Here is a 19,781-nt window from a genome sequence, read left to right as displayed (position 1 = left end):
CTCTACCACTGAGCCACGCCCCCAGCCCCTCACTGGGGGATACCAGTTGTCCAGGCCAAGTTGGAACTCACTCTGCAGCCTAGGCTAGCCTTGATTTTATGATCCTCCTGCCTTGGCCTCCTGAGTAGCTGAAACGACAGGCACCATGCTTCTTGGTGTTGTGAGACAAAGTCTCACTCTGCAGTTCAGGCTGACTCAAATGCATGCTCCATCTGCTGCACTTCCCCAGACCTGAGATGACAGAGGTGTACCATCCTGCACGACTGTGCAAACTACAGAATACCAGCCATGTCTGCTGAGCCCACTGTCTGGATCTCACATGGTGGCCTTGTCCTCTGGGGACTTCAAAATGTATTCACAAGACTTCCTTCTTCTACTCACCCCCCCACCCACCCACGTGTTCGCTCTTCGTACTCAGAGCACCTTCAGTATAGGTCCTGTGCAGGGGTCTGCTTGAAGTGTACCCACAGGGTTATTTCTGATTTCATGCTAGACATGGAGAGTTCTCCTCATCTAATCTTGGATTTTCAACTGCTGAGCTACATAAACTTCAATTCTCTTTTTAAAAAAAAATTTTTGTTGTTCATTTTTTATTTACTTATTTGAGAGCGACTGAAATAGGGAGAAAGACAGATAGGGGGAGATAGAGAGAATGGGCGCGCCAGGGCTTCCAGCCTCTGCAAATGAACCCCAGACGCGTGCGCCCCCTTGTGCATCTGGCTAACGTGGGACCTGGGGAACCGAACCTCGAACCAGGGTCCTTAGGCTTCACAGGCAAGCACTTAACTGCTAAGCCATCTCTCCAGCCCTAAACTTCAATTCTTTATGAACCCAGCCTCAGAGGTATGTTGCCACAGCAGTGAAAAAATGGACTAATACACCCACAGTCTAACAGAACTCTGCAGGTTGGCTGGAGAGGACACTAACCCGCCCTCGGGAAGCTTTCTAGGAGTGGCTCAACATGTAGTTAGCCACTGGCTGCCCCTAGACTTCCCTCACTACACATGCTTGACATACTAGATTTGAGGTTACTCATCTAGATTCTGGGGCTCTCTCTCCATGTAGCACCCTCCTCTCCCATATAGTATCTTGACAATACTGGTTCTCTCCACAGCCCTGAAGCCCAATCTTTGTCCCCTCAACTGAGCTGGCTTATGTCCTCTACCTGTGCCATGGGCCAGCAACTGTCTCAGGCAGGAAGCCAATAGTACAGGCCTTGCCTCGTCTGCACTGCCGTTCCTCCTGGTGTCGAGAATGGCCCAGTTTTCAGTGGCTCATTGCCAGTTCCTTCCCACGATGGACCCAGGGTTGACGTAAAGCCCCTAGGTTAATTTATAAATGTACTGCCATGACAGATGCCCACGGCTTGTTGGTTTAGAACAGATGAGGTGATAAAAGGTCTCATGTGCTCAGTCTCCTGGGAAAAACAGCTGGTCCCAGGACTGAGGCAAGACTTAGGACAAGCCTCCAGCTGCCAACCACCCCGAGTGCCTAAGCATTCCAGCTAAGAAGTAATTTTAGAAACATGACCGCAAAAATGTGCATTGGTGGGTCTCAAACGGTAGGATCCTGTTTGTGTTTTGTTTTGTTTTGTTTTTTGAAGTACGGTCTCACTCTAGCCCAGGCTAAGCTGGAATTTACTATGTAGTCTCAGGGTGGCCTCAAACTCACAGAGATCTTCCTACTTCTGCCCCCTGGGTGCTGGGGCTAAAGGCATGAACCACCATGCCCATTTTTTTTTAACAGCTATAAGTCAAGTGTGGTGGTCCTCACTGATGACCCAAGAACATGGGAGACTGAGGTAGAGGACCAAGAGCTTGAGGCCAGCCTGGGCTACACAATGAACGACACTGTCTCAAAAAAATACAGAGCATAGGGATTCAAGATGTCAAAAAATAAAACAAAACAAAACACTTTATTGTGGTTGTTGGGGACTCAGATGTTGAAGCAACAAGGCCAGACCCCAGCAAAGCCCCCAGCAAAGCCCCCTGGAAGAGACCTGAGAGCCAGGGCCACGGGGCTCTTGTCCTCCGACCCTCAAGCTAGCCTTTTATCTCTTACCCCAACCATCTGCATTCCCTGACCCCTCACCAGGGCCCAAGAAACCTCAAAGTCAAAGGGGATGGGGGGAAGCTCCCTGAGCGTCCCCAGAATGACCCCTGGGGTGGTGGCCTCCCCACACAAAAAGCAGAGCCCCTCTGCCCCCACCTGCACTTCTGTGCTTGTGCACAGAGTCCAGATCCGGTTGCCATCGCCCTCCAAGAATCAGAGGAAGTAACCACAGAGGCAGCCTGGCTGCCCAAAGGTCAACAGCACAGAGCCACCAGGCAGCATGTGGCTATGTGCGCTGGGCAGGGACAGGTGGCAGCGGCAGGGCGGGCATACGGAAAGATAAGGCTGCAAATCAGACTTTCTCTAGCAAACAGCTCAGCAGTGGGAGGGTACGTGTGCTGCAGTGCACACCCGAGGGTGCCTGTACGAGGCCTCCAATGCTGAGTGGCCAGGTGTGGGTAGAGGAATCTCCCATGCGCCTCCCTCAAGGTGTGTACCTCCAGGCTCCCACCTCTAGAGTGAGGCCCTGAAGAAATAAGGTCAGGCTGAGTCACATGCCTGCACTGCCCAACAACACAGTGGGCAGATGGGATAAGGCAAGACCACCCGGGTATTCAGTCTCCTGATGGTCAATAGGTGGCACAGAAGCCTGGCTGGGGAAATCGCGGACCCTGACCTGCTCCTTGCTGCTGTGTGACATGGGGGAGTCTCATGCTCTGTCTCTCCTTATAAGCAGGTGGTGAGAACTACAGCTAAGGAGGAGGAGACAAGCGGATCCACAGGCTTGTTAGCTAAGTAGTCTAAGCCAAACTGGAGAGCTCTAGGTTGAGTGAGAGCCAAAACAGTAAGTGGAGGGTTGCAGCGAGAGCTCTGTCGTTAAGTGCACTTCCTGTGCAAGCATGAGGGCCTGAAGGGACCTGAAACCACAGAGTTCGAATCTCCAGATCCCATGTAAACTGCTGGGCACCATCACTTGTGCAGGTGACCCCAGTCAAGCAAAGAGGAGCAGAGACCAGGAAATCCAATGGGCTTGTGAAAAACAAGCTCCAGCTCAAATAAGAACAGGTGGGAGAGTGATGGAGTGAGGCAGCTGACATTCAACACTGGCCACCACAGGTGAGCATAGGGGCACTGCAAGGGCCCATACATATGCACGTACCACACACACACTGCATTATACATACACAGCCCCCCCCCAAAAAAAACAACCCTGGAGGGCTGGAGAGATGGCTTAGCAGTTAAGGCATATGCCTGCAAGGCCAAAAGACACTGGTTCGATTCCCCAGGACCCTGTAAGCCAGATACACAAGGTGGCACATGCACCTGGAGTTCATTTGCAGTGGCTGGAAGCCCTGGTGTGCTCATTCTCTCTATCTGCCTCTTTCTCTCTCTCTCAAAATAAATAAAAAATATTTTTTTAAATTGTGGAAAGCAAGTGAGGGAGACATTGACCTCTGGCCTCCACATGCATGTGTGCTCATGCACACACACTTACATTCACACATACATACATACATACATGCCAAAAAAAAAAAAAGCTGTGTTCATGTCTGTTGTAGTCAGCTTCTTGTTGCCAGGATGAACATCCAAACCAGACACCATTTATGGGAGGAAGGAGTTTATTTCCAGCTTACACATCCACAGGAAGTTCCATAATATGGCAGAAGAAACTGGCCCCTCTCATAGATCCATGCCAAGAGTCAGAACCAGCCAGAACTCAAAACTCTCTGCATACCTTTTTAGGCTAGAAATCAGATCTGCCCTCCAGAGCTGGGCATGGTGGCGCATGCCTTTAATCCCAGCACTCGGGAGGCAGAGGTAGGAGGATCACTATGAGTTCAAGACTACCCTGAGACTACATAGTGAATTCCAGGTCGGCCTGGGCCAGAGTGAGACCCTACCTTGAAAAACCAAATATGATCTTCCCTCCAACATACCTTAAGGCTAGACTCCAGGATTCATCCACAGTGACCTCTTCTAGCCAGGTGGCTTGAAATCCAAGTTTTAAACTTTACATCTGAGTCTACTGGGGGACATATATTCAAAATACCACAATGACATACAAAATGAAGCAGGGTGTCTGGTGTAGAGTACACACCTTTAATACCAGAACTGGGGAGGCTGAGGTAGAAGCATTACCCTGAGTTCAAGGCCAGCCTGGCCAACAAAATGAGTTCTAGCTCAGCCTGGGCAGGAGTGAGACTCTGCTTCATAATCCTAACCCTAACCCCCCCACACACATACACACAACAAACAAACAAACAAACAAACAAAGCACAAAGCAAGGCAACTCCCACTTGCCTTGCTAAATGCTTCAGACAATCACGAGTAGTAAATACCCCGAAGTTCTTTGTGTCACACAGAGCTGGTAGGGCATTTCTCTAGACAGGACCAAAGAACACCACAGAAGCTAGTTGCTGTGGTTCCTTTCAGGTAAACTGCTGCCACTTTGAGCTGCTAACAGGTCACAGTCTAATGGAAAGAAGCCAGGTCCCCAAGAAAGCAGAATCTAACACCTTCCAATGGCTTTGACATCTCTCCCACCTTCCCAGTGTCCCTATCACACCCCCACTCCCAAATCCCAGAGAGCACTGGGGCTCAGGCAGGTTAGGTAAATGGCAGAGTTCCACGTAGCCAAAAGCACAGAGGGTGAGGTGAACAGGCCCTACTGACGCTGCACACTGGGCTTTCTCCGATGCTGGCACAGTGTCTCTCCAGAAGGCAGGAGAGGGACCCTGGCCACCATGAAGGGTTGGGGCTGCTCAGATGGGGATCAGAAGACAAAGAGGGAGAGATGGAGATTGAGGCTCAGGTCCCAGTTCTATCTTGTACTATGAATGCTCCCGCTGGTCCCTCAGGCTCTTGCCCCATTGAGAGAGTGAGGTGCCCCAGCTCTGAAGGGTGGGATCCCTAACACTGTACATAGAGGACCTTGGGGAGAGACCAGAGGGAAGCTTCATCAGATTTAACAGTGTGTTGATAATCTCTTCTTGGCATTTCAGAATCTTCCACACAAGAATTGATGAGGGTCAGAGGGCTCATGACCCCATAAATGGGATAATCTGACATGGGCTGCAACTACTTGGCGCATTGAAGAGAAGGATGGGCTCCCAGTCAGACCGATCCACACAAGTCCAGCTGCCAGTCCCATACTTGGAGTGTGAGATCAGAGCACCCCAGGGAAGACTAGGAGTCCCAGAGGTAATGAAGCTCCGTTCCCTACTGCAACATCCTGAAATGTGGAGTGTGGGTTAGTAAGAGCACTTTGAGACAGACAGACAGACTAACAGAATGAGCACACTAGGACCTCCTTCCACTGCAAATGAACTCCAGATGCATGGGCCATGCCACATTCTGCATCTGTCTTTACGTGGGGACTGGGGAATTGAACCTAGTTTGGCAGGCTTTGAAAGCCAAGCGCTTTTAACCACTGAGCCATCTCTCCAGCCCTGGGAGTGGCTATTTTTAAGTGGCAGGCCTTGGCTATTTCAAGGCTTGAGTTTCGTTGTATTTATTTTATTCAAGAGGAAGCTGTATTTTCTCAGGATTTGTTTCTTCCAAAATAGTATTGCGGGCATTTTTAATGCTGAAATCATCTTGGCTCCACAAGCTGGTCAGAGATGTTGAAGGGCCCGTCAGCCTTTTACTTAATCATGCCACACAAACGAAAAATGCTACAACAGTAGAGTCGGAACTGCTACAGCTGGAAGAAATTCGGCCGCTAGTATTTTTCCATAAGCTCAGAGCAGAACTCTGTATATTTCTCACAATACATGTCACAGAGATTATGAATCCGTATCATACACAACACTGTCAGGTGCATTTGTGACAGGCTGGCCACACACAGGAAACATAGGGAGGCAGTGGTCAGGCCAGTGTCCCCAGAGGTGCCTGGTGCCACCTACATCTGACAGTGTTAAGTACCTGCTTCTTCAAGCCTGCAGCAGCTTTGTTTTGGACAGAGTATGTGGCGGCTTCCGCTGACCTCAGCCACGCCTGCAGTGATCTGCAATTCTTATGCTCTGAACACAAAGGCCCACTCACTATATTCAACCACATGGCTTCCCAGCAATCACAAAGACATCAAGAAAGGATAGGCAAGACTAAATGAAGCTCAATTTTTATGAAGATCACAGAACTTGACTGGGCAGTTTAAGCCCATGGTACCCAAAGCATCAAAGAAATGCCTGGCTGGTGCTGGCCACTCTCTGACCTGGGGCTACTTTGCCAATCTCCCTCCAAAGCTGAGGGTGAAATCCCAACAACCAGAAGGTGGGTACTTGGGAATCATAACCAGTCACAAGGTTGCCCAGACCCTAGGACCCAGGAAGCCAGGATTCCTTCCTGACTGAATAAGGTCCAAGCCTGGCAACAAAGAGATGGGAGGCAGCCGGGATGGGAGGTGGGGCGGGAGAGGGTTTGTAGGCCTTGTGGGCCACCTGGAAGATAAGAGTGTTCAGATGGCTCCTTAGAGCGGTAGGAAGGGAAAGCGTCACCCAGACAACAGCACAAAAAACCCACCCTTCACTTCTGGCCAAAATACATGACTCTTGTGGGTTTAACTTCCGTGCTACAAATGTCTCTGTGAAAGTTCTTTCTTTCTCTATGTGTTATTCACATGCTACTGGGTTAATTTAGGAAATTCAGTGTTTAGCTTGAAAATCAGGACATTGCTAAAACAATCAAAAATGCTACTGCTTGTTTCAATAAATAAGGAAGGATTATTGTCTCAAAGGTAAGCAATGTTATAATCCCTTCACACTTAAAAAAAAAAATGTGTCAGTGGTGAAGAAAAGCAGTTACGCTGGAAACTTCCAGAAAAATGTGTCTGGCAGAACTGTGCTCATTGCCTATGTGGTAGAAAAACAGCCAGCAAAAAAAGAGTTAATGCTGGCCTTAAAAGGAGGCTGGTCAGAGCCCAGTGAGCAGGCCTGGGAAGTCTATAAAGAAGGCTCTATGCCAAGAGGCCAGACTCGCTGATAGCCACAGCAGTGAGCAAACCTGCTGCCTCTGTGGTGGGGTCCGGTCTCTCTCCTCTCCTGCTGCTGCCCTGCTAGGCACCATCCCCAAGGTGCTGCGAGTCCGGGGTCCCTCCACTGTGACTGCTCTGGTGTGCCTCCAGCAGTCCCCCAGGGGTGGAATATGAAACGGCTCTACTCAGATCCCCGATGGACCTAGGAGCACACAGCACAGGTAAGGTTCACACTCCCTCCCCAGGTTCTGGGTTCTGTACCCTGCTGTAGGCTTCCTGCAGTCCTGTGATGGAAATGGCAGGTCAGGCATCCAAGCTAAAACCCCCCAAGAAGGGCAGTGGCTATTTCCACCCTGCAAGGACACCATGCTGGGTGTGACCGAGGCAGGGGTTCCACTGAGTGCAGCCCAGTGCGTCCCATCCAGCACTTATCACTCTGCTCCAGGCTGTGCCCTGTCACACCATGCTGCAGCCACTCTTGTCACATACAAAGTCCCCGAGGTTCTGGAAGCCTAGAAAACCCTGGCCTCACCTGCCAGGACAAGGTCAAAAACAAAACTACACCCAGCTATTTTAATGCTCACCTTGTGCCTGTAGTTCTGGCCAGTTTTAGTAAGGATGTCTGAGTGCCACAGTCTGGGTCAAGGACTGAAAGATGCCATTCCTGTGAGGAAGAGCTGGGTCTCCTTACACCACTTCCCCACGGGGCAGTCAACAGGTTTGGGAGAGAGCAACCACTGAGGGGCTGCTGGGGTGATCCTGAGCAGAGCAAGCCTCCTGGCTGACCTCATTCACACACCACACTGAGGAGACCTAAAAACAGATGAAACGGGGGACTTTCACACTGCAGGTGGACTCAGAATAGCGATGCTCACACAGCTCAAATGCGTGCCACCTGTGAGAGACCAAATGTGCCAGGGCACCTGTCCAGCCCAGCACAGACGCTACCCACACTCTAGGACAGGAAGGGGATGCAGAAGTGAGCAGCTATTTATTTTTTTAAAGCAGCATTGTGGTGAGATAGGTCAATAGACCTCTAGTTTGGTCTTGCATCTCTTCAAAACTGCTTCCTAATGGACGTCTCCTAGGTAAAATGGAACCCCACAAGAAAAGCAGGAGACACATTTCAGGAGGCAAGATGGCTCACTCCAGGGCTTCTCACCCTAGGAGGGGACTGCCCATGACAGTGTGGAGGCCAGCACTCCCTCTGCTGTGACATCCCAGGGTCTGAAGACACTCTGGTGTGGCTGAAAAGACTGACCACACCAGAAAACCTGGGGGCACAGAAGTCAAGCAAGCACAGGAAACCCCCCAGCCATGCCCCACCCCCAAACAAAACCCAGCTTCCAGGTTACAAAACAGTGGTAAGAAATGCTGGATGTGTGGTGTACACCTTTAATCCCAGCACTCGGGAGGTAGACGTAGAAGTAGAAGTAAGAGGATTGATGTGAGTTCAAGACCAGCCTGGGACTATAGAGTGAGTTTCAGGTCAACCTGGGCTAGAGTGAGACCCTACTTCAAAAACAAACAAACAAACAAAAAACCCCCTAGGTTTTCAGTAATTTGTTATAAAGAGAAACTCAGAGCTGGGCATGCTGGTACACGCCTTTAATTTCAGCAAGCGGGAGGCAGGGGTAGGAGGATCGCCATGAGTTCTAGGCCTGAGAATACATAGTCAAAGTGAATTCTAGGTCAGCCTGAGCTACAGTGAGATCCTACCTTCAAAAACCAAAAGCCAAAAGCCAAAAAAAGAGAGAGAGAGAGAAACTCAGCATTTCCCCTCCGTCTTTCCCTTCCTCCCTACTGAGATAGGGTCTCATATTGCTCAGCAGGCTAGTCTCAGACTGTGCACACCATGACCGTGCCTGTCACACTATTCCTTAAAACAGCTGTGTGCATGAGTGTGAGTGCCGTGCTGGAGGCGGAGCCCTGGGCCCTGTGCAGAGCAGCAAGTGCTCTACCTGTGAGCTGCATTCAGGCCCAGTGACACCCTCATCCCTTATCACAGAAGGGGCGTTCCAATCCCAGTACCTGATTCAGCACTCAGTACTACCACCGGCAAAAGGGTGACGCTTCTTTTACATATTTTATTGCAAGAAAAGGCCCTACTTCAATCCCACAGGGCTTCCTAGACTCCACTACCTTTGAGAAAAGCTGGGTTTTTCCCTTCCCATGTTACATCTCCTTCCAACAGCTGCTGAAATTAATTATACTTCCTGTCCCAGCAAACAGTAGTTTTCCTAAGATTCCCATAGCCCACATCCACGTTACTTCCTAAGTCTGCTATCCAATGCGTCCCGCTGCATCTCCGATGACTCATACTCATCCCCAACTTAAACTACCAACTGTGGGAGCCCTTAAGGGACAGAACGGGATACTCCTACACCTGCTGCTGCTGCTTCATCACAGGGACACCCTCTCTTGATGTCCAAGAGGACAAAACGAAGTGTCCTGCCCTGCTGACACTCACATGACATACCTGGTTTGCTCAGAAAGCTCAGGTCACAAACACTTAATCCTGTCCTGTCTTCTCAGGTGATGAGGCTCTGGGCAGGCAGGAGATACAGATGTCCATTGCAAAGGAGCCCACCAGACCCAAGCCAGCTCCAGCCCAGACACTGGACACCGGGCCTGCTCTTCTAGCTTCCCACAACTAACAACCCCCGAGGTAGCTGTTCCTGCTTTACAAATGCCTGGCTCACTTCGAAGATCACCTTTGTTTGTAAAGATGGAGCCATGGCTCAAAGCACACTCCCCCCACCCGTTCTGTGAGTGCTAAAAAAGGTGGGGGTGAGGGCATGGATGTGACTTCTCCGGCCCACGCCATTGGCATGGAGCTTCACCAAGGCCCTATGTGGCCATCCGCCTCAAACAACACCTCTCTGGCCCTCAGCCTGTCCCGCCCGCTGCGAGGTACTACCCCTGGGAACCACACGGAGGACCTGTCGGAGCACCAGCAGTATGTGATTGGGCTTTTCCTCTCGTGTCTCTATACCATCTTCCTCTTCCCCATCGGATTTGTGGGCAACATTCTCATCCTGGTGGTAAACATCAGCTTCCGGGAGAAGATGACGATCCCTGACCTGTACTTCATCAACCTGGCGGCGGCCGACCTCATCCTGGTGGCAGACTCACTGATCGAGGTGTTCAACCTGGATGAGCAGTACTACGACATGGCGGTGCTCTGCACGTTCATGTCCCTCTTCCTGCAGGTCAACATGTACAGCAGCGTCTTCTTCCTCACGTGGATGAGTTTTGACAGGTACCTGGCGCTGGCCAAGGCCATGCGCTGTGGCCTCTTCCGCACCAAGCACCACGCCAGGCTCAGCTGCGGCCTCATCTGGATGGCCTCAGTGTCTGCCACACTGGTGCCCTTCACGGCAGTGCAGCTGCGGCGCACAGAGGAGGCCTGTTTCTGCTTTGCCGACGTCAGGGAGGTGCAGTGGCTGGAGGTCACCCTGGGCTTCATTGTCCCCTTCGCCATCATTGGCCTCTGCTACTCGCTCATCGTGCGGGCCCTGGTCCGGGCCCACCGGCACCGGGGCCTGCGTCCTCGCCGGCAGAAGGCCCTGCGCATGATCTTTGCTGTCGTCCTGGTCTTCTTCATTTGCTGGCTGCCCGAGAATGTCTTCATCAGTGTTCACCTCCTGCGGTGGGCGCAGTCAGGTGACACTCCCTGCCAGCAGTCCTTCCGCCATGCCTACCCCTTGACGGGCCACATTGTCAACCTGGCGGCCTTCTCCAACAGCTGCCTGAACCCCCTCATCTACAGCTTCCTTGGGGAGACCTTCAGGGATAAACTCAGGCTGTATGTGGAGCAGAAGACAAACCTGCCAGCTCTGAACCGCTTCTGCCACACCACGCTGAAGGCGGTCATTCCTGACAGTGCGGAGCAGTCGGACGGCAAGTTCAGCAGCACCGTGTGAGGAAGCGGGGAGGAGTGGCGCAGCTCCCAGGAGCAAGAGACACGCGGTGCGGGAGGGTGGGCCCCGCCATGCACACTGGGGCTGCTAGAAAGCTGTGCTCCGCGCCTCTTCTGATTGCCTTGTCTCCTAGGCTGCTGTCACCCACAGGTTCAGGACTTAGGGCATGTAACTCTGACCTCAAAAGACACAGCACCAGTTTGTTACCTGGCTTTCGCTCTCTCCATATTGTGTTCTTTCTCAAGGGATGATGATTTTTGCTGTTAGCCAAAGACAACCAAAAGGATGAGGGTAATTCCAGGTAAGCATCTTAGTTACATTTCAGCAACACGCCTGTGACCTTGGGGGATGAAATCTGGAGACATAATACATACGCCTAACCTAAACTGACTCCATCTCCCATGCCTGCAATGTGTAGACCATGCACACGTTAACCAGTGCACTGGAAGTTGGGGAGGGCACACAAACTTTCTCCTGTTTCTCTGAAGGCTGGCACCTGTAACTCCTGAGTGACCAGAGTGTTTGAGCTGGGAAGGCCCTTTGACAAAATGCCTGCCTGTCTACTCTGGGGTACCCACCTTGGTGCTGTGGGTTTTTACAATGGTCTTTCCTATTACGTGAATGTAGAAAGAGGTTGTGGGGGAACTGCCGCACAGGGCAGTGGGGTGCCTCTGTGATATGCTGTGGCATGTGGGTTGAAGGTCTGCCTCTACAATAACAACAGTGGGAACAGTGAAATGTAGGTGGCTCCGTGCTTATCAATAGTAGTAGTAGTCCTGTGCTGATTCTTCTAATGGATGCAACTCCTAAGTAAGGTGAAAACAGGGGAGGGGAGCCTCTGAAAAAGCCCCTGCACTAGATGGCCCCTAACCTGCAAAGGAAATTCCCCATTGCTTCACTGGCCCACATATCTCCCAAAGCACTTCATCTATGCACCAACATCCAGTCCAGCAAGCCAGAAATGCCTGGTACTTCCAAGATGTGTGAAATAGTGTGGTCTAACAGGCTATGTGCTGTCTGGACACCAAAAATGTCTTTTATTTTATATATATATTTTTTTGTTTGTTTGTTTGTTTGTTTTTTGTTTTTCAAGGTAGGGTCTCACTCTGGCTCAGGCTGACCTGAAATTCACTCTGTAGTCTCAGGGTGGGCTTGAACTCTCAGCGATTCTCCTACCTCTGCCTCCCGAGTGCTGGGATTAAAGGCGTGCACCACCACGCCGGGCTACTTTTATTATATTTTTTGAAGTAGGTTTTCATTCTAGTTCAGGCTGACCTGGAATTCACTATGTAGTCTCAGGGTGGCCTCGAACTCATGGTGATCCTCCTACCTCTGCCTCCCAAGTGCTGGGATTAAAGGTGTGTGCCTGGCCCCAAAATGTCTTTCTTATCACAAATGTACAAAGCTGTGCTTAGCCTTATGCAAGTGTCTGCCTTGTACAGCCAGGTGTCCAGCTCTGCTTTCATGCTAGAAGCCGCAGTGCACACGGGGCCAGTGCAGAGGCTGTGTCTGGTGTCACAGGGCCAGCCACATTCCAGCTTCTGCTTCCACTCTCTGCCCACCCACATGCTACTCTGGCTAAGGAGCCGAGGGTCTCAGAGACCACACCTTAGAGTTGGGGCAGACCCCAGAGGAGAACACAAGGTCACCTACAGGTTAAAGAAAAATGGCCTACAGTAGTCTCATTCAAAGCTATGATTCTGTCGGGTGTGGTGGTGCACACCTTTAATCCTAGTACTTAGGAGGCAGAAGTAGGACGATCACTGTAATTTCAAAGCCAGCCTGAGGCTACAGAGTGAATTCCAGGTCAGCCTGGACTAGAGCAAAACCCTATCTTGACACACACACACACAAAAAGCAATGATTCTGCTTTCTTATTTTTGATAGCATATAGTTCTATTTATAAATAAGGAAATAGGTGAGTAAATTTAAGGACAACATTTGAAATGAGAGCAGATGGTTAGTGTACTTGGCCTTAGCCAAGAATACAAGAGTGGTTTTGTCAGGCACATGCTGTGTGAGAGGGATGGCTGCTGGCCTAGAATGCCTGTGTTCTCTGCACTAATGACCCTGGGTAGAAGTCTTCTCCAGGAACAAGAGCATTTGCTCCAGACTGGAGAGGTAGCCTACTGGTTAAAGGTGCATGCTTACAAAGCCTGGGATCATTCCCCAGTACTCATGTAAAGCCAGATGCACAAAAGGGCACATGCATCTGGAGTTCATTTGCAGTGGCAGAAGACTGGTATACCCGTTCTCTCACATATTCTCTCTCAAATAAATAAGAAAAAGGAAGTGCATTTGTCCTCAACTGTAACCTGGCAGTGGCATCTCAGTCCCACACAGGGCTGGCCTATCTGAGCAGGACACAGCAGGCCTTTTCCAGCCTGTCCCACCCAAACCAACACGTAGAGAGCCACCACTGGGACAGGGGAAAGGGTACCCATGAGGCACTGTCCTTCAGAGCCCACAACTGGGGCAGGGGCCATCATTGAGCCCCCAAGATGAATCTGTTTTGTGTGCTGCTCCTCTAGGAACACAGGGCACAGCTGACAGAAGCAGCTGAGAACCAGGGCTACAAACCCTGACAGGGTGACATTACTGCAAGGTTAAGTTTCCTACTCTGGCTTTAGCAACAGTGAGGGGCAAAGACTCTCCACCCCAAGCCACAGACAAGAGGCTGGGCTGGGTACCACACGGCACCTGTGACTACACGTAAGGTATATTCCACCCATTTCCTTTGGCCCAGTGTGACAAGCTACGATGCAGATGCCCCAAATGTGCAGAGGCTTCCAGATGTGGCATGGTGGGAAGGCAGGCAAGGTGTCAGAGAGCAAGTCCAGTGTCTGAGGCTTTCCACAGCCCTACACCACTCAGAGGAAAAACCAATGACCAGCACCTATGAACTCTAAAACCTGGACAGCAAAGGATGGGTCAAAAATGCTCTGGAACCTCAGTCCCTCCAACACCCATGATCCTTCTTCATCAGCATGCCACAGCCCTGCTATCTGGCGGGTCAAAGGACACAGGTGGTCAGGGAGCCAGGGCCACTGTCTTCTTTGATGCTGCACCCTAGGGCACATCAAAAAGTCAGTATGAAGACCTCCACTGGCAACTCTAGGTGGAGCTGTGTCTGCCCGAAGGCCGAGCACGTCACTGAAGGGACAGGGCTCTGCTGAGGCAATCCACTCCTATGCCAGCTGTGCCTTCTTTAACCTCTCGGCTGCAGCAGGAACAGCCCACCAGGGCGGCTCCACCTGAGACTGCCCAGGCCAGGCCCAGGCCTTGCTGCACACACAGCAGATGCCCTTTGGATGCTACCTGCTACCCGGGGCTCCTGACCCCATGTCTTCCTTACGTTGGCTTGTGGCAACCCAAGCCACACAGAGGCTTAGAACACGGCTCCTGCTGATGTATGGACCTAGCCTCTGGGGAGTTGGGGTGGTGCAAGAATGTGTACCCCAAGCCACAAGGCAGGATAGCTAGATGGGTAAGGTGAGGCAGAGAGCCTTGGGAGCCCTGGAATCCAGGAGTCCAGCCTGTGAGCTGGGCGGGGAGGGCTGGCCCTGCAGGGCTGCGCGCACTTGGCCCCTCTCCAGCATGTCGTCTGGGAGCTGGCTGGAGGCTAACAGAATAACTCTTGGCAAGAATACACAAGATAAAATCAAGGCGTTTTAATTGCACTGTTGTTTCCTGGTAACTGGGTTCACTCCTGTGTACGAATGCTGTTCAAATCCCATGAAGAGCTGAAGCAGTGACTGAACACTGAAAACCATCCCTCACTTTCTCTGTGCTTAATAATCAGCTCTTGACTGTGGCCTAGGCCTCCCACTTCCCAGGCCCTAGTGGGGAGTGGCAGTATGCAATTCACTAACCCTCAGCTACTCTGCAGGGACAGAAGCAAGCCCTCCACCAGCAAGCCAGCATAATAAACAACAAACTTGAGGATGCCATATTTGCTGTCTTCTGGCTCTTTGTCCCAAAAGGCTTGTGCAGTGACACAGTCCGGAGGCTTTTCTGCTGCCAGCCCTTAAACATGGAGTGTCACTGGCACGCCTGGCAGGAGTTGCCATTCTCTAATAAACAGCATTGTGTAAACTGTGAAATTCAGGACTGTTTGACTCTGGTTCGCTAACATTTTTAGTAAGACAGTGATTACTAAGTCAATGAGGGTCTAGTCGTCCAAGGGTGGGCTCAGTGGGTAGAGTGCTTGTCTTGCACGCACACAGCCCTGGGTTCCACCCACATAAACCAGGCAGGGAAGTCCACATCGATAATCCCAGCACTCAGGAATTACAGGCAAGAGGACCACAGTTCCAGGCCTGCATGAGTTACACATCAAAGCCTTCTTGAGAAAGTAACAAGATTTCTGGTTAGATCAAAAAGATCTGGCTCGGGCCAGGGGGTGGTGGTGCAAGTTGTAATCACAGCACTCAGGAAGCTGAGGCAGGAGGATCACAAGTCCAGACCAGACTGGGTTACCCAGTGGGGTGGCCTGAATGTAAATGTATGTAATCCATAGCCTCAGGTATTTCTGCTTAAGCTTCCTACTTAATCTCTGCTGTGGATTATGAAGTGAGCCAGGTTCTTCAAATGCTTCTCCTGGAATCTGTAACCCTGAAATAAATCCTTTCCCTCCATAAGCTGCTTCTGGATGGGTGTGTCCCAGCAATGAGAAGGTACTGCAGCACAGCAATGTCTTCTCTCAAAAAGAAATAACATCTGGCTGAGTATTTTCATTGTAAATTATACTGCTACAGAGAAACACAATATTTCAGTTTTTATTGCTGTAGTAAGTACTATGTCTAAAATTACTTACTGAAAATTTGAGTAAAACATGTGTTTTCTTCCTTATACATTAACCTCACAGCAGTCAATGACCTGCTGTCGTTCCATTAAGTCATTTTGCTAGAGATCTTTTCTAAAGTTTTGTTTGTGTGTACGTGTGTGTGCGCGCGCGCGTGTGCATGCATGCACGCACGTATGGTTGCACTGGGGCCTCTTGCTGATGCAAACAAACACCAGGCACTTGCACCACTCTTTGCATCTGGCTTACACGGGTGGCCTGGGAATCGAATCTGGGCCAGCGGGCTTTGCAAGCACGTGCCTTTAACTGTTTAGCCATCTTCCCAGCCCCGGCTAAGAGATCTGAACAGATTTCTGCTGAAAACTTCAGTCTTGATATTTTTATGTTTTTTGATGTTTATGCTGTTTTATTGTGTTCTACAGCCAGTGTATATAAGACAGCTAGAACCTTGTGACACAGAAATGCGTGAAAACCTGGAGAGGCAGATGCTAAAGACTAACGAGCAGAAGGCCGCAGCTTATGGCGCGTGTTACAGGGAAGCTTTTACACAGGCTTCCGTTTAGTTCTTTGACTATTCACTGGTTTGTGACAAGTGGTTTAGGAAGCCTCTGAGGATGTGACTACAAGAAGGAATAGACTTCGGGGGGTCTGCAGGAGGACACGCCACTCAGCAGGGGTCATGCTGCGCATTCTGCAGACAGAACTGAGAAGTCTGCAGCTGCCTGGGAGACCTTCACGCAGCTGAGCCTGGACTCGCCTCAGCCGGAGCTGCTGAACCACCTTCTTCACGGCAGTGATGCTGGAGGAACCACACACGGTGCGCTTGAGAGCCAGACTGGCACAGTTCTGAGGTCAGCAGGTCGCCTATCTTTATGCTTTCCTACTGACCTTAACTGAAATACAGACATGAATGCTACGCATAGATCAGATTCTAAAATGAAAAGTTTTCCTTTAAAAACAAAAGCTAAGGTTGAGAGGAAGGATGGGAGAGAGACCCCAAGCAAACCCCAGGAGGCTGTCTTCTGCAGGGTCGAGGCAAGCTCTGGACCTGCTCGGCCATGCTGTAATCAGGCACAGGGGGGTTGTGCTGTCACAGGGCAGGACAGAGAGAGGTAAGAATCCTATGGTCATAATGGGAGCCAAGGGTACCAGCTCACACTCAACACTTCTAAAACAGGAACCAGCTTGTGAATGCATATATGTGAATGCACACAGATGTGTGTGTATGTGTGTGGCATGTGGATCTGTACATGCCCACTGGCGCATGTCCACAGGTGCATGCAGCATATGGGCACAGGGTTTACAGACCCCCCTGGCTCCACGCACTCAGAGTCTAGGACAGAAGGTGGGCAGCAGCACAGAGCAGCTCTGGTCTCCACAGGGACCCTGGGGGATGAGGCAGGTTCAGGTCAGGATGCCTGGGACATGGGCCTATAGTGAGAAAGGCTTTGTGAAGGTGATAGGGTCACATCCAGGACTCCCAAGGGCCAAACTAGGATGATGTGAACAACAGGATAATTAAGACGAGTCAACAGTTACAGGCTTTTATTAAATCACAGCCCATGGTCCATCCCAGTAATAACCAGATGAATAAGTAATTCACATAAGCACAATCCTAAGCTGAGGAAGGAACATGAGCATGAGCACTGGGGGTCAGGGAGGGACGCTGGCTGGTCCCTTAGCAGCTTTCTCTGTGGCTCGTACAGGCAAGAGCTCCAGAAGGGAACTCTCAGGCATTCGGTGAGGAGCGAGGCGCCTGCAGAACACAATGTGTCCACCACAGTGGCTCCTAAAAGCAGGGCGTCACTGCCCAGCCACTGAAACACTCTCCCTGAGCGGTCATTCACATACCAAGAAGGACAGGAGTTTCATCTGACCTGATTAACTAAGAGCAAAGGCAGAGAAACCTGAGGTGAAGGAGGAGCATGCATCACAACTGTCACTGCCACAGGGACAGGGTAGAGTGACTGTTCCAAGTTCAAGAGAAAAGGTACAATCAACAAGCATAAAGAAGACCATGGAGCGCTGGGAAGAGGCGTCATCCACTGGGGAAAAGATGAGCCAGACATGGTGGCACACGCCTGTAACCCTAGCAGGTGGAGGTGGAGGTGGGGACCAGGAGCTCAAGGTCATGCTCAGCTACACACTGAGTTTGAGGCCAGCTTGGGCCCCATCTTAAAAAAAAAATTACAAAGGATATTATGGGTCTAGCATATTGGGTATTAAACATTTATACCAGGGCTGAAGAGATGGCTCAGCAGTTAAGCTGCAAAGCCTAATGAACTGGGTTTGATTCCTAACATACAGGTAAAGTCAGATGCAAAGTGGCACATGCAAATGAAGTTTGTTCACAGTGGCTAGAGGCCCTGATACACCCATTTTCATTCTCTCTCTCTCTGCTTGTAAGTAAATAATTTTTTAATTTTCATTTTTAATTAATTAATTTGCTATTATTATTTATTTGAAAGCGACAGACAGAGAGAGAAAAAGGGAGGGAGAGAGAGAGAATGGGCATGCCAGGGCTTCCAGCCACTGCAAATGAACTCCACATGCATGTGCCACTTTGCGTATCTGGCTTTCGTGGGTCCTGGGAAATCAAGTCTTGAATGGGGGTCGTTAAGCTTCACAGGCAAGTGCTTCACCACTAAGCCATCTCTCCAGCCCAGATAATTTTTTTAACAGATTCATACTAGTGTCCAGTTTTCTGAGATTGACAGCTGTGCTGTGTGATATGAATCCATTCTCAGGAAGGACCTAAGGACCAACTGCCCATAAGTACAAGCATGCACAGAGGCATAGAAGCAATGGGACAACACATGAAGGACGCTGATTTCACACCTCCTAACTTCATGACAGTAAATAACTTGCCTTTGCAGTACTGCACATGGAGTACTGTGGCTGGAACCCCAGAGGCTTGAGCATGCTAGGCAAATGTTCTGCTACGCCACACCCCTCACTGGTGAATTCTAAGCAGTTGCTTTACTGCTATTGCATGCTTCCAGCTCCTAATCACTTGTTTTTCTAAGAGATCTTAACAGAATTCTGTCCTGCTCAAGGAAGTGGAAAAGGTGTCCAAACAAGTATTTGTACACAGATGCCCACAGCAGCCAATAGGAGAAGAGCCTACACTTCCATCAGATGTATCCTATACCTGCATGGATAAGCATCATTTCATGTGACAGGATGCTATTCATAAAAAGGAGGGGCCGAGCATGGTGGTGCACACCTTTAATCCCAGCACTTGGGAGGCAGAGGTAGGAGGATGGCTGTGAGTTTGAAGCCACCCTGAGAATACATGACTACATAGTGAATTTCAGGTCAGCCTGGACTAGAGTGAGACCCTATCTCAAAAAACAACCCCCCCCCCCAAAAAAGAGGAAAGTGTTAGCCAGGCATACCTATAATTCCAGCACTGGGAAGCTATGGCAGGAGGACTGCCACAAGTTCAAGGTCAGCCCAGACAGTAATGAGTTCCAGGCCAGGCTGGGCTTGAAAGTAAAAGTTTGATTCAGAAACAACGCAAGTGCAATAGTGACTCAGTACAGGTGAACGGACCTTGCAAATGCTTCTCTGTGAAGAAGGCCAGACATAGAAGGCCACACACTATGGTGGAGCCAGAGACAGAAGTGGCTGTAGGAGACAAGGGAGGGGAGGGAGTAACTGTCAGGGAGTGCAGGGCTACTCGTTGGGTGAAGCAAATGTCCTGGTGTTAAAGTGATGGTGGGGGCTGAAGACCTCTGTGACCGCTAGCCGCACTGAAGCACACACTCAAAAGGACAAGCTGTGAGCATGGTGCTGGGGAAATGGCTCAGTGGGTAAAATGCTTGTTGCCCAAGCAGGAGGACCTGCGTTCCACCCCCAGAACCCATGTAAAATCTAGGTGTGGTGACATGTGCCTGTAATCACAACACTGGCGTGGCAAAGACAGGAGAATCTTGGGACTTGCTGGCTAAGCTGGCCTAGCATAATGGGTTAGCTCTGTGTTCAGTGAGAGATCTTGTCTCAAAAGTTCAGGTGGAGAGCAAATGGG

The 19,781-nt window shown here is 50.4% G+C and overlaps 2 protein-coding genes across 3 annotated transcripts in view; one reads left to right on the top strand and one right to left on the bottom strand.

Moving 5' to 3' along the window:
* C2H7orf50 (chromosome 2 C7orf50 homolog) overlaps positions 1-19,781 on the bottom strand; it is a 121,780-nt gene that overhangs the window by 63,638 nt on the left and 38,361 nt on the right. The window lies entirely within an intron of this gene.
* On the top strand, positions 7,041-16,559 carry Gper1 (G protein-coupled estrogen receptor 1). Of its 2 annotated transcripts, XR_006635782.1 has the most exons (3): positions 7,041-7,245; positions 9,560-11,248; positions 16,174-16,559. XR_006635782.1 is itself a non-coding variant. In XM_045144143.1 (2 exons), the coding sequence occupies exon 2, from the start codon at positions 9,823-9,825 to the stop codon at positions 10,948-10,950; it is 1,128 nt and encodes a 375-aa protein (XP_045000078.1). In that variant the 5' UTR covers positions 7,041-7,245; positions 9,560-9,822; the 3' UTR covers positions 10,951-11,952. The 2 variants fall into 2 exon arrangements, 1 of the variants encoding a protein (XP_045000078.1); XM_045144143.1 differs by lacking the exon at positions 16,174-16,559 and having other exon boundaries at positions 9,560-11,952.

Source organism: Jaculus jaculus, chromosome 2 (genome assembly GCF_020740685.1).
Source record: "Jaculus jaculus isolate mJacJac1 chromosome 2, mJacJac1.mat.Y.cur, whole genome shotgun sequence".
Classification (NCBI taxonomy): domain Eukaryota; kingdom Metazoa; phylum Chordata; class Mammalia; order Rodentia; family Dipodidae; genus Jaculus; species Jaculus jaculus.
The sequence above is the reverse complement of the archived record's forward strand: the minus strand, read 5'-3'. Positions and strand labels throughout refer to the sequence as shown.